General features: G+C 34.0%; 1 protein-coding gene across 1 annotated transcript; it reads right to left on the bottom strand.

The window, feature by feature from the left end:
- Window positions 1-1,163: 1,163 nt before the first annotated feature.
- On the bottom strand, window positions 1,164-13,168 carry LOC127878640 (neuronal acetylcholine receptor subunit alpha-7-like). The gene is made up of 10 exons (XM_052425168.1): window positions 13,111-13,168; window positions 12,273-12,418; window positions 11,385-11,429; window positions 10,959-11,068; window positions 10,484-10,590; window positions 7,628-7,777; window positions 5,019-5,213; window positions 4,022-4,108; window positions 3,320-3,429; window positions 1,164-2,551 (listed from the first exon to the last, which is right to left on the bottom strand). Exons 1-10 carry the CDS (start codon window positions 13,166-13,168, stop codon window positions 2,042-2,044), a joined length of 1,518 nt encoding a protein of 505 aa, XP_052281128.1. The 3' UTR covers window positions 1,164-2,041.
- Window positions 13,169-15,936: the final 2,768 nt, after the last annotated feature.

Genomic DNA, 15,936 nt, shown 5'->3' with positions numbered 1-15,936 from the left:
TTGCAATGTGATAAACGCATGATAAAATATGCGGTGTGCAATTTTCGTAGATTTAATGCACTTTTTCAAAATCAAAGTTTTATCGCAATTTTACCTTGGATTAGTTACATACATTATATTTGCAACATAGAAGAAAGAATTGCTATTTTGTATTGAAAAAACAACAACACGTAATCACAATAATATCGAGTGCAAATGCAAGGATGCGTCCCCAAGACTTTCTTTCGGCTTAATTGTGTCTTCTATATCATTTCTTGAGATTGGATTGTCTTTATCACTATCACTACACCAAGATGACAAACTGATAAATTATGTGAGTCGACTGGTATTGCATTTCTCATGACTGTAGGTTTTTGTGCATGTCGTTTACAGCATGTCAGTTCTATCCTGTAAATTTCTTAATAAATGACCTTAACAGACTATTTCCTCTTGAGTCTTCTGCTTCATGAAAACATATTATAAATTTTTCATCACAGCACGCACAGACTTGAACGAGTCATTTTCGCTTACAGTCATTCATATTGTGGGTAGAAAGTTTTGATTGAAGGTGATGCTATTTACAAAACCGGTTTAAATTACTGTGCACGTGAGCTATCCTTCATGAGGGGACTTCTATTATGGTTTGTATTTTCTTAATAAATAATGCTTTACGATGGGTATTGTGAGACATACTAGTCGTCAGTATTTTCTCCAAGATCGCGTTATTACTAAAATAATAAAGTCTTATATTTTAAGTCAAATGTTTCTTCAATAAAGAAAATCGCCGTTACTATTCATTTCCGTTCGTTACATTATAAAAATATATGAGTATATGTAAATATCTGAAATGCAAACTAAAACTAGCGATTGATGTTGATATTATGTTTATTTTCTCGAAGTGAAATGAGTCAATACAACGCAAATGATGTTCAACCACATTTAACAAAAACCAACCTCTTTAGTTGGCATAAAATGCATTTAACAAATGGAGTGAAAATGAGGACAGCAAACTCAAGACACAACACTGCAAGAAAAACACTCCTAAAAATCTTCAACTCAAGAAATGTTTTATGTTTGCGATTTGACAACTATATTCTAAAATATAGCAATAAAACCCAACAACAAACAGACGTATCGTATATACACGTGATAATGCTTTATTATGATTGTAGCATATGGTCAATAACGGAAGACATTTTTTAATAAAGTTCTGGAAAAATATAGAATAATATAATTACAAAGTAGTCAAAACATGTTGCTTTTAGAACATGTACGTATAATCACTGAATCCAAACTAGTAAACCTCAAATCGGTCTGCAAAGCAATGGCTTTGGCAACACGTTCGTGTAAAGGGAAATATGTCTTCTTATTCACAGTACATTATATTGATATAAATTGCTTTGGTGTGTGAAGAACCGAATCATATTAATTACATAAACGTGAAAACCTATGGTGATACTATGTTTGAAGTTTTTGAAATTCTTTAAATATATCATTTTTCAATGTGCATTTATACATATTTCAACCTTTTCGACTTCTAAAGCGTCTTAAGTACAATTGTATACACGTTTACACATGAGTTCCATAGGTTTCAATGCAAATTATAGCTAACTAAAACGTACAGTTCAACGTGAAATGTTTTCTTGCATGTCTGAGTAACAACAGAATTATAGTTCAAAATAAGAGTAAAGTTTAACTTCAGAACACAAATAGATATCATTCACATTTGTACATAAAACAATCACTTACATGTATATTTAAACAACCTCTAAACCAGTCTATAACCATCATATCCAAGTCATTATTTAATCGCCCCTAATACATTTCTCAAACAATCACACATATTCCAACAATTAATCATTTCAAAACTTAACCTTTTCACCAACATCTCTTTCTTAGAATGTTTGTGTTTATTTTCAGTGACGAAAGATAAAAATCATCAAAAGCAAACAGAACCTCTTGATTGAAGTCGCAAATTGTATGTTAATCATCGAGTGAATGCTCTATGATAAGCGAAAACCAAATCCAGTACGCCTTTTTTACGATTAAAATCTCTCACACTTCACGCGACGAGATGTGGCGCGGAGCACAAAATGGCGAGAGTGGAAACGAGCGTGGTGACCAAACATATCCACAAACACAGCCTATCTATAACCAACGCTGCAAATCTCCATTCATTCTTAATTTCTGTTTCTTCCTCCTCTTGTCGAAGTTTTGCTGTTACCTTACGAACCTCGATTAAAATACTCGATAAATTTCGCACCAATCCGTTAGCGTTTTCCAAGAATCTTCCATCAGGATACTGTTGCGGGGTACCATCATTTAGCGAAACACTTGGTGGACGGCTCCGATCTGAATCCCCACGGGTAAGGTAGCTTATTCCATTGTTCTCCTGTTGGTATCTGTATTCGTCCTCGGACTCCAACAAATTTGGAAGCAAGAAATGGTTAGATCGATCACCTAGTGGAATGTCTCCTAACCTATGACAGCAGACGCTTTGGCGACGTTTTTCTGCTGGGGGTCTCTGCATGCACAAGACTCCTGCAAGCGCTGTATTGACACCAATTTTTACCTGTTCAACAAATATATTTAGGTTGAGTTCTATGTACACAGTAACTCTTGAATAATGACTGCAATAATACGGGCCAATTCAAAAGGGATAAGACTCGAAATTAAACCTGGTTAAAGAGCTTTTTGACAAGTTAGATTTTAATAAGTTGTAAACGGTTAAATACCCCGATATTTTGCATAGACCGTTCCAATGCGATGAGACCAAGAATACAATTAATAATTATTAAGTTATGAGTTTAATTTCTTGTTTTGTATTTACCGGCGATTGTTCCATATCTTAACTAAAATGTCTTACGGATAGTATCATGTATTTTACTCATATGCATGAGAGGCCACTGGTAACATTCATTCATTAACAATTGAGAAAATATTTGAAAAGTTTCATGCCTACTTTTGGTGTGGTGCGCCAACCAAAAGTGTTTGAAATAAGTTTATTCAAAATCGTAACAAGTTGTAAGATTGGCGTTGTTGTCTACATTGAACGTATTTGAAGTATGTTTGTGTGTCGTTGTTTGACATTTGACCATTGGTCATAAATAATGGACCTCTCCGTTGGCTACAACTGGAATTTCACTTGATAACTTTTTAAGTTGGAAAAAGAACTTATGTTCGATGCTCGGTCTTTAAACATCTGTTTAGTGCTGGTTTAGTTAAGCATAAGAAAAAAAAAAGTTCGTTCCCCGGGTGGAACCATTCGCATCATGTATATTTAATTGAGAAATTCTCAATTTGCGCATGCGCAACCTTGTTGGGAATACCCGCAGCTTACCCATATTGGCAACTCATGTGTTTCCGGTCCGCGGTAGTGAAAGTTAAGAACGACAACTGTAAACAGGACTGACAGCGACGTCATGACCATGATACAGCAAAAATAGATACCTGAAAATGCCACAAACCATTGAAGATCTAGATATATTGGTTTGGATTTTGAATTTTTATTGTCTGATAACATGAAAATGAAAACCGTTTCAGACCAACTCATTTACTATGATTAAAAATTTAAACCTTTATATGATGTTATCTATATATTTTCCTGGTTACAGACAACAAGTTTATAAATATCGTTATTATCTTTTGGCAATTTCCAGCCATAATATGAAGACTTATATCTACTATCACGTCTACAAATAGCGTCTGCCAAAACACCATAATAAAGCAAATAATTTCTCTCCTTAAAGTACGTCGTCAGAAGACATGAATGACAGACTAAGCCTTCCGTTATGCAAATAATGGTTATAAACGATATTGCATAGAATGACTGGGAGATGAGGAAGAGACCAAAAATGTTCTCTACTTTGACATATGCTGGAAGCGGAATCGTGCCTACAATAACTGTCACGTAACCACATAAATGATGTGCCCAGATGACAAATATTTGAAAAGTTGTGTGAGTTGTTAAGGAAACAAAAACACTGTCGTTGTTAAATCACCAGTGCATGGAGGTAAGCGCTTCTAGGATACCGACACTTGCCTATGAGCGGAAGTGCGTCCGAGGTGGGCGGCATGGTCTCAGCTACCAACAACAGGAATACCATCAGCGAAAGTAGGATGGTCACACCTGTACGAACAGAGGGTCCAGGAGACGATGGAAAAATGCCAATGTAGTTTTAGTATAATTTAAATGACAACTTAAGCTTGCAAAAATGACATGCACTTCTTATACTTCAATTTTATAACTTATATTTCTTTAAAACGGCTATAGATATCAATATGAAATTTCGCACATTGCTGCTCGAGAACATGTTTTTGAAAGTTACATTAAATAATTCGATCATGACGCTCTTACACTGTGCTGGTGTCGTTTCGCCGTGTTGTACGTTCCGATTGAAGAAAATATTGAAAAATTATTTCGTCTTCAGACAGTGTCATCGATACCATATTTTTGTATGTTTTTTGTAAGTTTTTTTTAAAATGTGTATGTAAGCAACAATACGGTTGCTAACTGGTCGATTATAAAAATCAGTCTTTAGTCGAAAACGTGCTCATGCCCACGTGCAAAATATGTATTAATGATTTTAACTTTTATAATGATATTTCTCGTTTAATGATAACTCATCGAGTCGTGGATCAATTCAAATACAATCTCTATTTAATATTTGTTAAATAAGATTCATTTGTTAATATCCTCTTTTACGAAATCCGCACCGGTAGATACATTATACATGGTGAAAAATGTACTTGATGCATAAGAAGTGCCTTTGATTGAATTCAGTGAACGCAGTCCTTTATATACGAATTTATACGGATAATTACGATTGTAAATTGTTCCCAAAGCTATACAAAGGTGTTATACGTTCCGAACGACAGTTACATTGATAGATATAGCGTAAAGTTTGTCAAAATTTTAAAATTATATAAAATAAAAAAGTCATTTCCCAAGTGTTGTCAAAGCATTTTCACAAAGATTATAACATTAAATGCTGTCGAAACATTTACTTAAAGAACAAATCCCAAAACTACCAGCGCACCGAGGGAGATCTTTTCACCGGCGTCAGGAGGCAGGAGGAAGAGCAGCAGTGACATGGAGGAGATGAGGAGGCAGGGGATGATGATGTTAAAGCCGTAGTAGAGGGTGCGACGCCGGATGTGGATCGTATACACCAGATCGATGTAGAACTCCGGGCAGCACTCGTACGACATCACGTTACGCTTTACCGGCACGCCTGCAGTGTATATGTGTTGTTCATTATTGTGGTGATGCTGATGGTGGAGGTGGTTTTGTCTTTGTTTTAAACTAGCGCGCTCTTCTATAACGATGAATTTTTGAGGGATACATGGAGTGAATTTTTATAGCGGTAATAGATATGGGGATGATGGTTGCGGTGTTACTGCACTCTTCTTTCTTGGTGGATAATTGATGCTAGTACTGAAGTATTCATGTGTTAGCGATAAGCGTTTTTATGGTGATAATGGTGTATTGTCTTTGTTAAAGAATAAGAATACATTGCTATAACGACTGGTTTTATTATTGCTGCAATTATTATTAGTTACAAGTATAATTCGTACCCATACACTCATCTCAGCAACACATTGTCTAGTAATGTTTACTTTAGTGATATACTACACATCACAATAGGAGGTGAATATGTCGAAAAGATGGCTGGCGACCTCACACAGAATGTCTTTAATTAAAACGTTGGCTCGAATCTGATAATGGTATAACACGATAGGTTACTAATATTACTAAATTAATACGCCGGGATAAGATGTCTTTAACAAATATTCGTATATTGTATTTTAAATAAATGTGAAAATGTAACATGCACAACATTTTGCTACCACATGAAACAGTCAATGCAACAAATGTATTCATTAATCGTAATGGATACACAACTTTTTATCATATGCATATTAATAGTATATGTTGACAGTTAATATGTGCAGTATGTGACAGTCATTTTTCTAGGTTAAGGACTGTGTGTCCATCTACGTGTTCTACAACCAGCGCAGTTTAGTATGTAGAACAGGAAATGACATATTTGACATTTTTAGTTGAAGCCTTAGAGTTCTGCAATTTAAAATTATTAATTACCATTTTGTTTCACGAATGATATGATATCTCTATGGTCTTTAACTAGTACAGTGATGCAGGGGATTATTTAGCATGACAGATCACTATAGAAATTTATAAGTACAACATATACATTTTGGTGTTTGTGTAGTATTAGCATATGTCAAGATAAACTCTTTAAAAGTCAGAGGATCAATCATCAGCCAATTAATATTCATCTTAAGTCTATATGCATTATAACTCTTGTACAACTGACATGAAGAAATCAATCCCGTTCACGAAATAAATGCTCAATCGACATGCGTACCATTTACAATTTCACTATTTATATAAATGATTTATGTCATATGTTGTGATTCTGTATTGTTGATTTTTTTCATTATGCGCTTTTGTGAAGTGCAACAATAATAATCGCGTAATTCGGATAAATCCCATATATCAAACAATATAGCCTTGAAGAGCACTCTTGTACTGACTGAATGTATGTGTCTTGTTCTGTGAAAACTGGGCTTAATTCATGTGCGTTAAGTGTCGTCCCAGATTAGCCTGTGCAGTCCGCACAGGCTAATCAGGGACGACACTTTCCGCTTTTATGGTATTTTTAGTTTCAAGGAAGTCCCTCCTTACCGAAAATCAAGTTTAGGCGGAAAGTGTCGTCCCTGATTAGCCTGTGCGGACTGCACAGGCTAATCTGGGACGACACTTTACGCACAAGCATTAAGCCCAGTTTTCTCAGAACAAGGCTCGTATAATAATGATGTCTGGCAAACAATATTGCAGCAAATGGAACTGAAAAGATCCCCGTGCAAGTACTTGAGATATTGGAAGCGGAAACGGTTCAGTCGTCAGTTCGTTTTTGCCCAGACATAAATATGTCATAGGAAAGAACTTAAGTCGGGACACAGTGGGACGCATGTTCAATTTGTAGCTTTTGCAATAGTTGTTATTGTCTTAAGAAACGTGCGAAATAAACAAGTATGGAAGTGATCTGGGTTTTTAAGGAATCACGCAGTAAATAGGCAAAAGCAACACAAACAAGTCTTCTTGAACGGCGACTAATTTGTTGAAAACAACTATTATGACATAAGCGTATACATGTGTTTATGTAACACAAGCTAGCTGCTCCCTTATTGGTATTTTCTGTATCAGTTTATAGTGTTTCACTTTTACTTATATTATTAATAGCGATTAATTATTGACTTTCTTTAGTTTTAGTTTGATAATTTTCTGTCCAGCCATGTGATATTAAAAACTAGGTGTGTTGATTTTTCGTGGAAATCTTGATTTCTCGTCTCTGAGTGAACTATATGACGTAAAATTTGTTCCGCGCAAAAAATTTGTAATTTTATTATTTTCTACCGATCTTAACAAAACAAACCTCTTGCTTTGCGGACATTTGAGCAAACCTAGTTTTAAATATACATTTGTCAACATATCTATTATCTTGTCTGTCTTTTAAGGTAAACCATTTTGTAGGAAGAAAAAAGTAATTGTGCTGCTCCAGTACTTACTTATTTACACTCGTATATATACTGACTTTGAGTGTTTTCATCATTCAATTCTTACCTAGGAGTTCCCATTCGCCGTTCCTATAGAATGTCTGAGTGTTACCACCGTTTGGATCCTCCATATGCAGGTCAAGGTAGCGACCGTCGTGCGACCAGGAACCGAACTTCATGTCACACTTCTGGTCATCAAACGGGAACCACGTTATATCTGGAGAAAATAGTTCAAATGTGTCAATACAATGTTTTAGTATATATATATATATATATTTACGTTATTACACGGATGTTAACACAATGTTGTATGATAACATGTACCGAACTTAGTGATTCATTCTAGATTTTGATTTGCGATTGTGCAGACATACGGTCGGATGAATAGAAGGCATGTTAACTGTGGATAAATGGCACACTTCAAAATAAAAAGACATGCATTATTACAGATGACATGTTGGCCAAATAGCAGAGAAGTATTATTTTACGGATACGATGAGCAAAACACAAGTTTACATCGTGTTTCAACGTATATTGTCATGGCCCACATTACATACATATTACCATTAACTAATTGCAACTCGCAAACTCACAAGATATTTGCTCATAGTGCCATATAGTCGTTTAATTCATGGGTTAAGTGGCTAAAACAGTTGACATTCGACGAATATACGTCGTTAAAACATTGCCAGTCGTTATATTTAACACAAAGCAATTGTGCCTTCATACTAAATTAGTATGCACCAAAGACATAAAAAGCAAGATACGATACATTATTTTATTCATGTTGACACTGTCCGGCTGGTGAAACCTATTTATTTATGAATGTTTCTGTAGATGGTATTTGTTTGTGTGTGTGCGCAGCGTGCGTCAAGTTTTGTTATAAATAAATGACCACTGGTTGCTAATATGATAACTCTCAGGTTAATATTGTGCTATCGTTCGACCTATACCTACATAAAGTCAATGTATACCGTATCATTAAATGTTCCTTTCTCATAATTCTTAATAGCAACAAATAAATATCACATTTAAACTTTCAATCTTAGTTAATTTAAATATCATAAATGAATATTGTGAAAAACTGAGATATTTTTTTCCACAAATGTATTTAATTTCGTTTAACAAAGCAGCTATAAAATAAGTTGGTCCCAATAATAGTCTCTTTGACGTTTGTATGGCAGAAGCATCTGCACTCGTTCCCCATAATTTGCGTGGTTGTAGCATCACATAATTAGTCGTGTCTGCTAATGTTAAAAAATGACATAAAAGGCCGAGAACGGTTATTCTGGAAATATATTTCCTTGTAATTTCTACTAATTGGCAAGCTGTTTTTATATTAAAAATCGGTTTTGAGATCAAGTACATTTAAGTCATCATTAAACTTTCTGACGAAAAGATACAATACAGAAGTCATGATTTGTTATGTTTCATTTCATAAATCTGAAGTAATCAATATTTTACAATAATTAAGATAAGTTATGTCCAAATATTGTTTTTTAATCAAGAAACTGAGAGCAGTAATCAACATAAAAAGTATCTAAAATGCGAGTTATGGACAAGGAATGTTTAATTTTTTCAGATCAATTCCATTTAAGTTTTTATGAAGAAAAAAATCGATATGACTGAAGTATTACCCATCAATACCATTAAATGCAAATCGCTCGTTACGTTTAAAGGGGCCTTTCCACAGATTTTGGCATGCATTGAAGTTTGTCATTAAATGATTTATATTGATAAACTTAAACATTTGACTTAAAAATCTCCAGTTAAAAAAACAAGAATACATTTAAAAAAAAGAGAAAAAAAGTAACCCTCAACTGGGCTCGAACCACTGACCCCTGGAGTCCTGGAGTAAACATTTTCCGCTTAGACCACTCGGCCATCCGTGATAATGTTATGAGCGACTGTTTTTTGTTACTTTATATAAGAAATCATCTTAGTTTAACAAAATATAACGACAACAACAGATATGTCCAAATAATTCAATCGTTTCGCGTTGGAAAGCTTTATAATTTTCAGGTTTTCAAATCGTCAACAGATACATATTATGGATATTTTAGAGCATGGTTAATGTTCAGTATTACTATTTCCTCACAAATATCATAACTAAAACGAAAATTTGCAAATTTGAAACAACTTTTTTTTAATTTTGTCAATTTACCAAAACGTGTAAAGGCCCCTTTAAGATTAAATATGTTACAACGCATGACATGCTGTTTTTTATTCCATATTCATGAAACAATATTACAAGTTCAACTTAAAAAAAATATACTGAAAATGCATTAAGAAACGTCTGATAGAAATGTCAAAGCGATAAAAAGAGACGTATGCTTTTAGTCAAATAATTGCCATTGGTGTACGTATTCAATGAAATACAATGTAACTGAAATATAAAGACAGTGTACTATATGTTACCGATAACTTTGCCATCTTAATTAGAGTTAAATATTTATATCGTTGGAAATTACATAAATTAATATTAAACATGTGCAGGACCAATCAAAATGCATATGTCAGTATCAAGAATGTAACAGAAAAGTAGAACTTAAATTCCTTAGTAGGGTAGAACTTGACCGTACTCTTCAACCCTTGTAAAAATGAAATCGGGTAGAACCGTCTTTACGGCGTGACAAACTCGAAGTTTTATCAAAATAAATGCGGTTGTCCTGCGATCTAAAGATCCAGCATTTGGTCTGCTATATGCGATAACAGCAATGGATTGTCAATGGCTCTGACATCCAACAAGACAATACGTTTTAAGATATATTAACTTTTTACAAAAAAATACAGACTCATCTGAGTGCCCATTTGCATTATAATGACCAGCTAAGAGGTTCAAAATTTAATATGAGCATAAACAGGTGTATTGATATACAAATATAACTGTATTTAATAATTGCTGCACGTGTAGCGGACGCACCTATGGAGCACGTGCTCTTCAGCATGCCGGGAGGCACCCAGAGGCAGGACCCGTCGCTATTGACAACAACCTTCGTGTGGAACGTGGCGTCAAACTTCTCGTCTGCGCTAGATCGTTGGCACAATAAAATGTTTGATAAAAATGTAACTTGTTATATCTATATACTCATTTATAACTTTCGAATTGGCAAAAATATGTTTTCCCAACGAGCTAGAATAAAATCGACATAGGGATGAAAGCACAAGTATAAATGCCTCTCGGGAAATAACAGCTGTTGTTGTCATTGAGTAAACCAATCAGCAAAATATAAGTTCATTTTTGATTAATTGATGATACATGTCAATAAGACATTATTAAATAATTAGTATTTCTCAAGACTTATTTGCAATGTAAGGATGTATTTTTGCTAGAATCTATGTTATTTGTTGTTGCCTAACCAATGTTATTTTTTATACATTCTCGCACGCGGAATCACCTGTTGTACATAAGTATGTCTGGCAGCCAGATTTTTTGGGCAGGTACCCGGATTGAGTCTATTCCACCGTATTCCGCTGGGTCCCAGACTAGATTGGAAGCACGCCATTTCTGCCAATAAATAAATAAATAAATAATAAAATAGATAAATAAATTAATAAATAAATATCCGTTTTGAGTGTTCTAGTTGATTTTAAATTAAATAAATAACAATTTGAAGAAAGAATTTCACCTAACTTGATTTAGGTGGATTTCCACTTGTAAGAGTGCAAATATGTGGTTTATTGGCTTAGCAAACAGATAAAGAGCTTACTATACGCTTTGAATTTTATCATGTGCGGCGAATATTTCGCAATTACAATGAGAACTTTATAGTTTTCAAGTGCATTTCTAGCGGGTACTACCTAAACATTTGCTAAAAACATACCATTTGTAACCAGATGTTTGTATGGATTATTTGGTTCTTCTCGTCCTAAAAAAGTTTAAACAATGATTTAAAAACAATCAATCTTAGGCATAAATAATAACAACGCGTTCAAATGCACGTCGATGTAATCTTTTTGAACATGTGCCCTCCAGAACATAACAGCGTTAACGGTGAGATTAAAATGATTGACAATTGTAACAAAAACCGATGACAATCGTTTCATCGTGGTCTTAAACTTAATAAAAAATATCTATTTTTTTTTATAGAACATGAAGGAACTACTTTTGGACGTTCCAACATTACCGGAATAGAAATATCTCGTAAAAATGCAAATTTTGACGATGAACCTATCATACGGCCCAAACAATTTATTTTTACTATGTTACCAAAGCTTGCCTTAAAAGTTTCCTAGCCACGTTAGAAAATCCGTTTTTAAGATGAAGCAAAACTAGAGCACACACTTTTGTTTGTTTGTTACTGACTTTGAAAAACTTTAAATCAAATGTGGAAAAACAAACGGAAATTTCATAATAAGTTTTAATCGTTTAAATAAACAAATACAAGAATATGAATCTTCGATCAAAAAGAGCTGATTATTCGTCAATATATTGAAGGAATTAAGTGGTGACGACATATTTTTCCGCCTAGGAATGAAATGCTGCAAAGAATTTGCAACTCCTCGGACGAACTAAACCTAACTGTGTCTATTCGTCTAGCATACGTTAGGTAAAGTCGACATATGTCTACCCATCATACTGAAATATGTCGCAATATGAAAAAAACATATGAATGTCAACTATGAGTTGACTACCTATTCGCCCTGTTATTATAAGTAATGACAACATTTTTTTATGTATAGAGTAAAATATTTTCCGAAACCCCGACTACCACATCAATGATCTGTTGAAGGTCTAAGGTGAAGTTGACCCTTATCGGCATGGACTCGTTCGCCACTGGACGCTCGAACGGACTGTAAAATCTATCTTCGAATAGATAGTGTAGTAGCCGCAACTCGTTGGATCCTTGCTCGGAAACTAAAAATTATACCAGTGCACTTTAGTTGATATCACAACAGTTATGTTTAGAACAGTTACCTTCAATTTAATGTTTAAAAAATTGCAATCGACTGTGGTGTATTGTCATGGTTTCTAAGGATTTCCAACGTATAGGCGACTATTCGAACAAAAGTCGATGACGTTTAATTAAAAATATTTATTGCATAGATTAAATTTCCCGAAATGTTCGAACAACTAAGCATGATATAGTTAATTTAAATGCAACATTACACTATAGTTTGTACACGTTATATACTTGCCCTAAAGTAATGCCTTTTAATGTTTGGAATAGAGCACTTTACACCGATAATATACGGGTTTACATTTATTCTTTTTATAGCAGATACACATTAATTATAGCATATTTCTATGTAAAATTATTGAAATGCTCATAAAGTGATTGCGACACTCACACTTACGGACTCATTTTTAAAACAAATGATGCAATCGCACATAGTAAACAGTTTTTCTGTAATGAGTGTGTCAAAAGTGATGTGAATACATGATAATACAAGAATATTTGATAGAATAATATTATCTCCGCTATGTATATGAAAGTGCGTTTTTAAATTCACTGGACATAAATACTTATCAAAATCAGATCTTCTTTGATAAATTTGAAATTAGCTCATTTGTGATAGTTTACACAGAGTGAGGGAATTGTAACTTACAGTTAATAGCAAAATGGAACAGAGATGCCGCAAACTGTATGAAATGAACCGTTTTCATTTCTTAACACTGATTTTGCCAGCGAAGCATGTGAATGTCATATCTGAAAAAAACAAACACACACATAGATTTTGCTAGCTTTATTACCCTTCCAGTGACAAGTTTCAGCAATGCATGATTCAGTTCGAACCAACAAGGCGCCCATTGGCAAAAAAAAACCCACAACGTTTCAGCAGAAGTAATTGGTTCTTCAGCATCTCGATCGACCAAGTCAGTCTTTTGTTGGTGTAAATTTTGTTTTAGGCTAAAGTACTACTAAACATATGTATATCAACAATGTCAAAACAGTTATAAAGTTTGTGTTTGCATAATATATATGGAAACGACAGTCATCTAAGATGTTGTTACAACTCTCGTAACGGTGTATATAAACTGAAGATATATACACTGCATTTGTAGAGTATTGTATTTGAGAGCGATAATTTTCATTCATAATTAAAACTCCAGACATGTTCAATACATGTCACATCTCACATTTGCTGGGATCGATTATGGTCTTTCTATTTTTGCAGGTGACCCGTCTTTGAGTATTCAAAACACACCGTAGCAACGTTTAAACAGTTCGCAATATGTCTGGCTCGCAAAACGTATTGAACATCTCATATTCCGCTCACGTTTTGCTTGTCTGATTCTCTTGATATTTGTCATAAAATTATTTTGGCGGTGAGTCTTTATCGAACGTTTCAAAATATTAGTTGGGAGACAGTGCAAACATGTCAATTCGTTCAATGCGAATTCTTGCACAACACAAATAGTTGTGTAATTTAATATAAATCGTATGTTTTAATTATATCAGCATTTCATACATCACATGACTTATTGCACGAGTGTCTTATGCATGAATGCATAAATATGAAAGAAACCCAATAACAGCAAAATAAAATAACAATTTGCACACACAATCTTTTAAAATCACTATTGTTTTTAATTATACGAATGCGATGGTGTATATCGTCCGAGTTTATAACAAACAACTACAGGAAGTCAATTCATTATAATATCAAACGTGCATTTCGTATTACTTAGCGTTGATATTAACAGTTAGAAATACGGTAGTTACAAAACAAAATTAATATAATTTGAATGTACAAGGTTAGAGTTATAAGAATATGTTCATTTATTATACATGTTGTTGTTCATTTTACTAACGTGCGTAAGCCATAACTGCCATGCATTATAGACGGACTGATAAAGCAATATAATTGATTGGAGACTGGCACTAACAGCATGCTCATTTAATTGTAATGATGCTCCCTCAAATGTGGAAGACCCAATGATCCCGAGATGTTTAAAACCAATTACAAACACGCCCAGTGCTAGCCTAACACGTCTCTTTTAAGAAAGAACAAGGGCAGTCTGACCGAAATGCAGGCACAATCGTTTGTACATGCATAGGGCCACAATACATTTGTTGTAAGTTCACTGTTAGATTCCCTGGATCGATTTGTGTTGTTACAGTTGTCGCGTGGTTTAAATGATGCTTCGGAAGTTTGTAGTATAACATAATATCTTTGGTCAGGTCTTACAACCTGACATAGGTGGAAGCACTGAAGCCTGTAAGTTTTCTGATAATATAAGGATTTATAAGAGATTTGGATTTTCAAACTATGGGAGTCCAACTATGAAGAATAAAGTTAGCTATTAATAGTTATTATTGCAGGTATAGTTTATTGATGTCATATAAACATCTGCTGAGAATGGACCGTTTTACATAGTGGAGAGTTAACAATGTCATCTTACAACAATATAGAACTAAAACAAGAATACTGCTAATTTAAGAATATTCTCAGAAATCAAATGCGCGAAAATTCATCCCTGGAGTGGATGTACTCTATAGTAAATCTCAATCATAGTATTAACTCACACAAGTTTTTTTCCCGTGTAGAGTTGTTAAGTGTAGTTATGTGTTATAGTGCGTATAATTGTTGGTCTCAAACAAAGATGGATTTTTATACGGCACATTTTTTGCTAATGGTTCTCGGTATTGACTCGCCTAAAATGTTAAAAAAACGACATACATCGTGTGTTTTTTTAAATTTTAAATAATGTTTCTATACTATTATTAATGAATGATATATCATATAATTTCACCGATATTCATCCGTGTGCTTTTTGTATTTAATATGGCGCCTTTTGTTATGAATGACAGTTGTTCATGTTAAAATGAAAAATAAAGAAATGTCCTTTTTTTCGTTGTATAAAATTTGGAATATAAAAAGTTCGCGTATAATGTCAAACTTAAAGAGGCATAACGCCGTGCGATATAAGTGAATAAGGTAGCAGAACTCTTGAATTACATTATTTTCTTATGTCAACGTGTATAGCAAACACATATGAAGAGAGTGGTTTGTGATTATTCCATATGCACGCATCCTACGAGTTTCGAATTTCTTCTTTGTTTGATAAGTGAAGATAATCCATGAAATTGAATATACATGTAGACCAATTTTCTGATCAGAAAGGCGTACATAGACGAAGTAGTTTCATAGCTGTGGTGGTCGTAGAATAAGACTTCAATAAAATGAGAAACCGAGTGTCAGACGCATTGCTAAACAAGTATTATTTGAATATTATTTAAATCGTTAGTTATTAAAAAATATGTTTATAATTATTCCAGCTTAGTAGTGTCCTGATACGAGTCCTTATACGTTTAACCGAGCAGCGTCAACGCCAAGCTGAGGCGAGCCAAGACAGTTGCCCGGTCTAAAATGTACAAAACAATGACTTTGTTAAAATATACATTAACAGAAAATAAAGCGATTTAATAT

This window comes from Dreissena polymorpha, chromosome 4 (assembly GCF_020536995.1).
Source record: "Dreissena polymorpha isolate Duluth1 chromosome 4, UMN_Dpol_1.0, whole genome shotgun sequence".
Lineage (NCBI taxonomy): Eukaryota > Metazoa > Mollusca > Bivalvia > Myida > Dreissenidae > Dreissena > Dreissena polymorpha.
The sequence above is the reverse complement of the archived record's forward strand: the minus strand, read 5'-3'. Positions and strand labels throughout refer to the sequence as shown.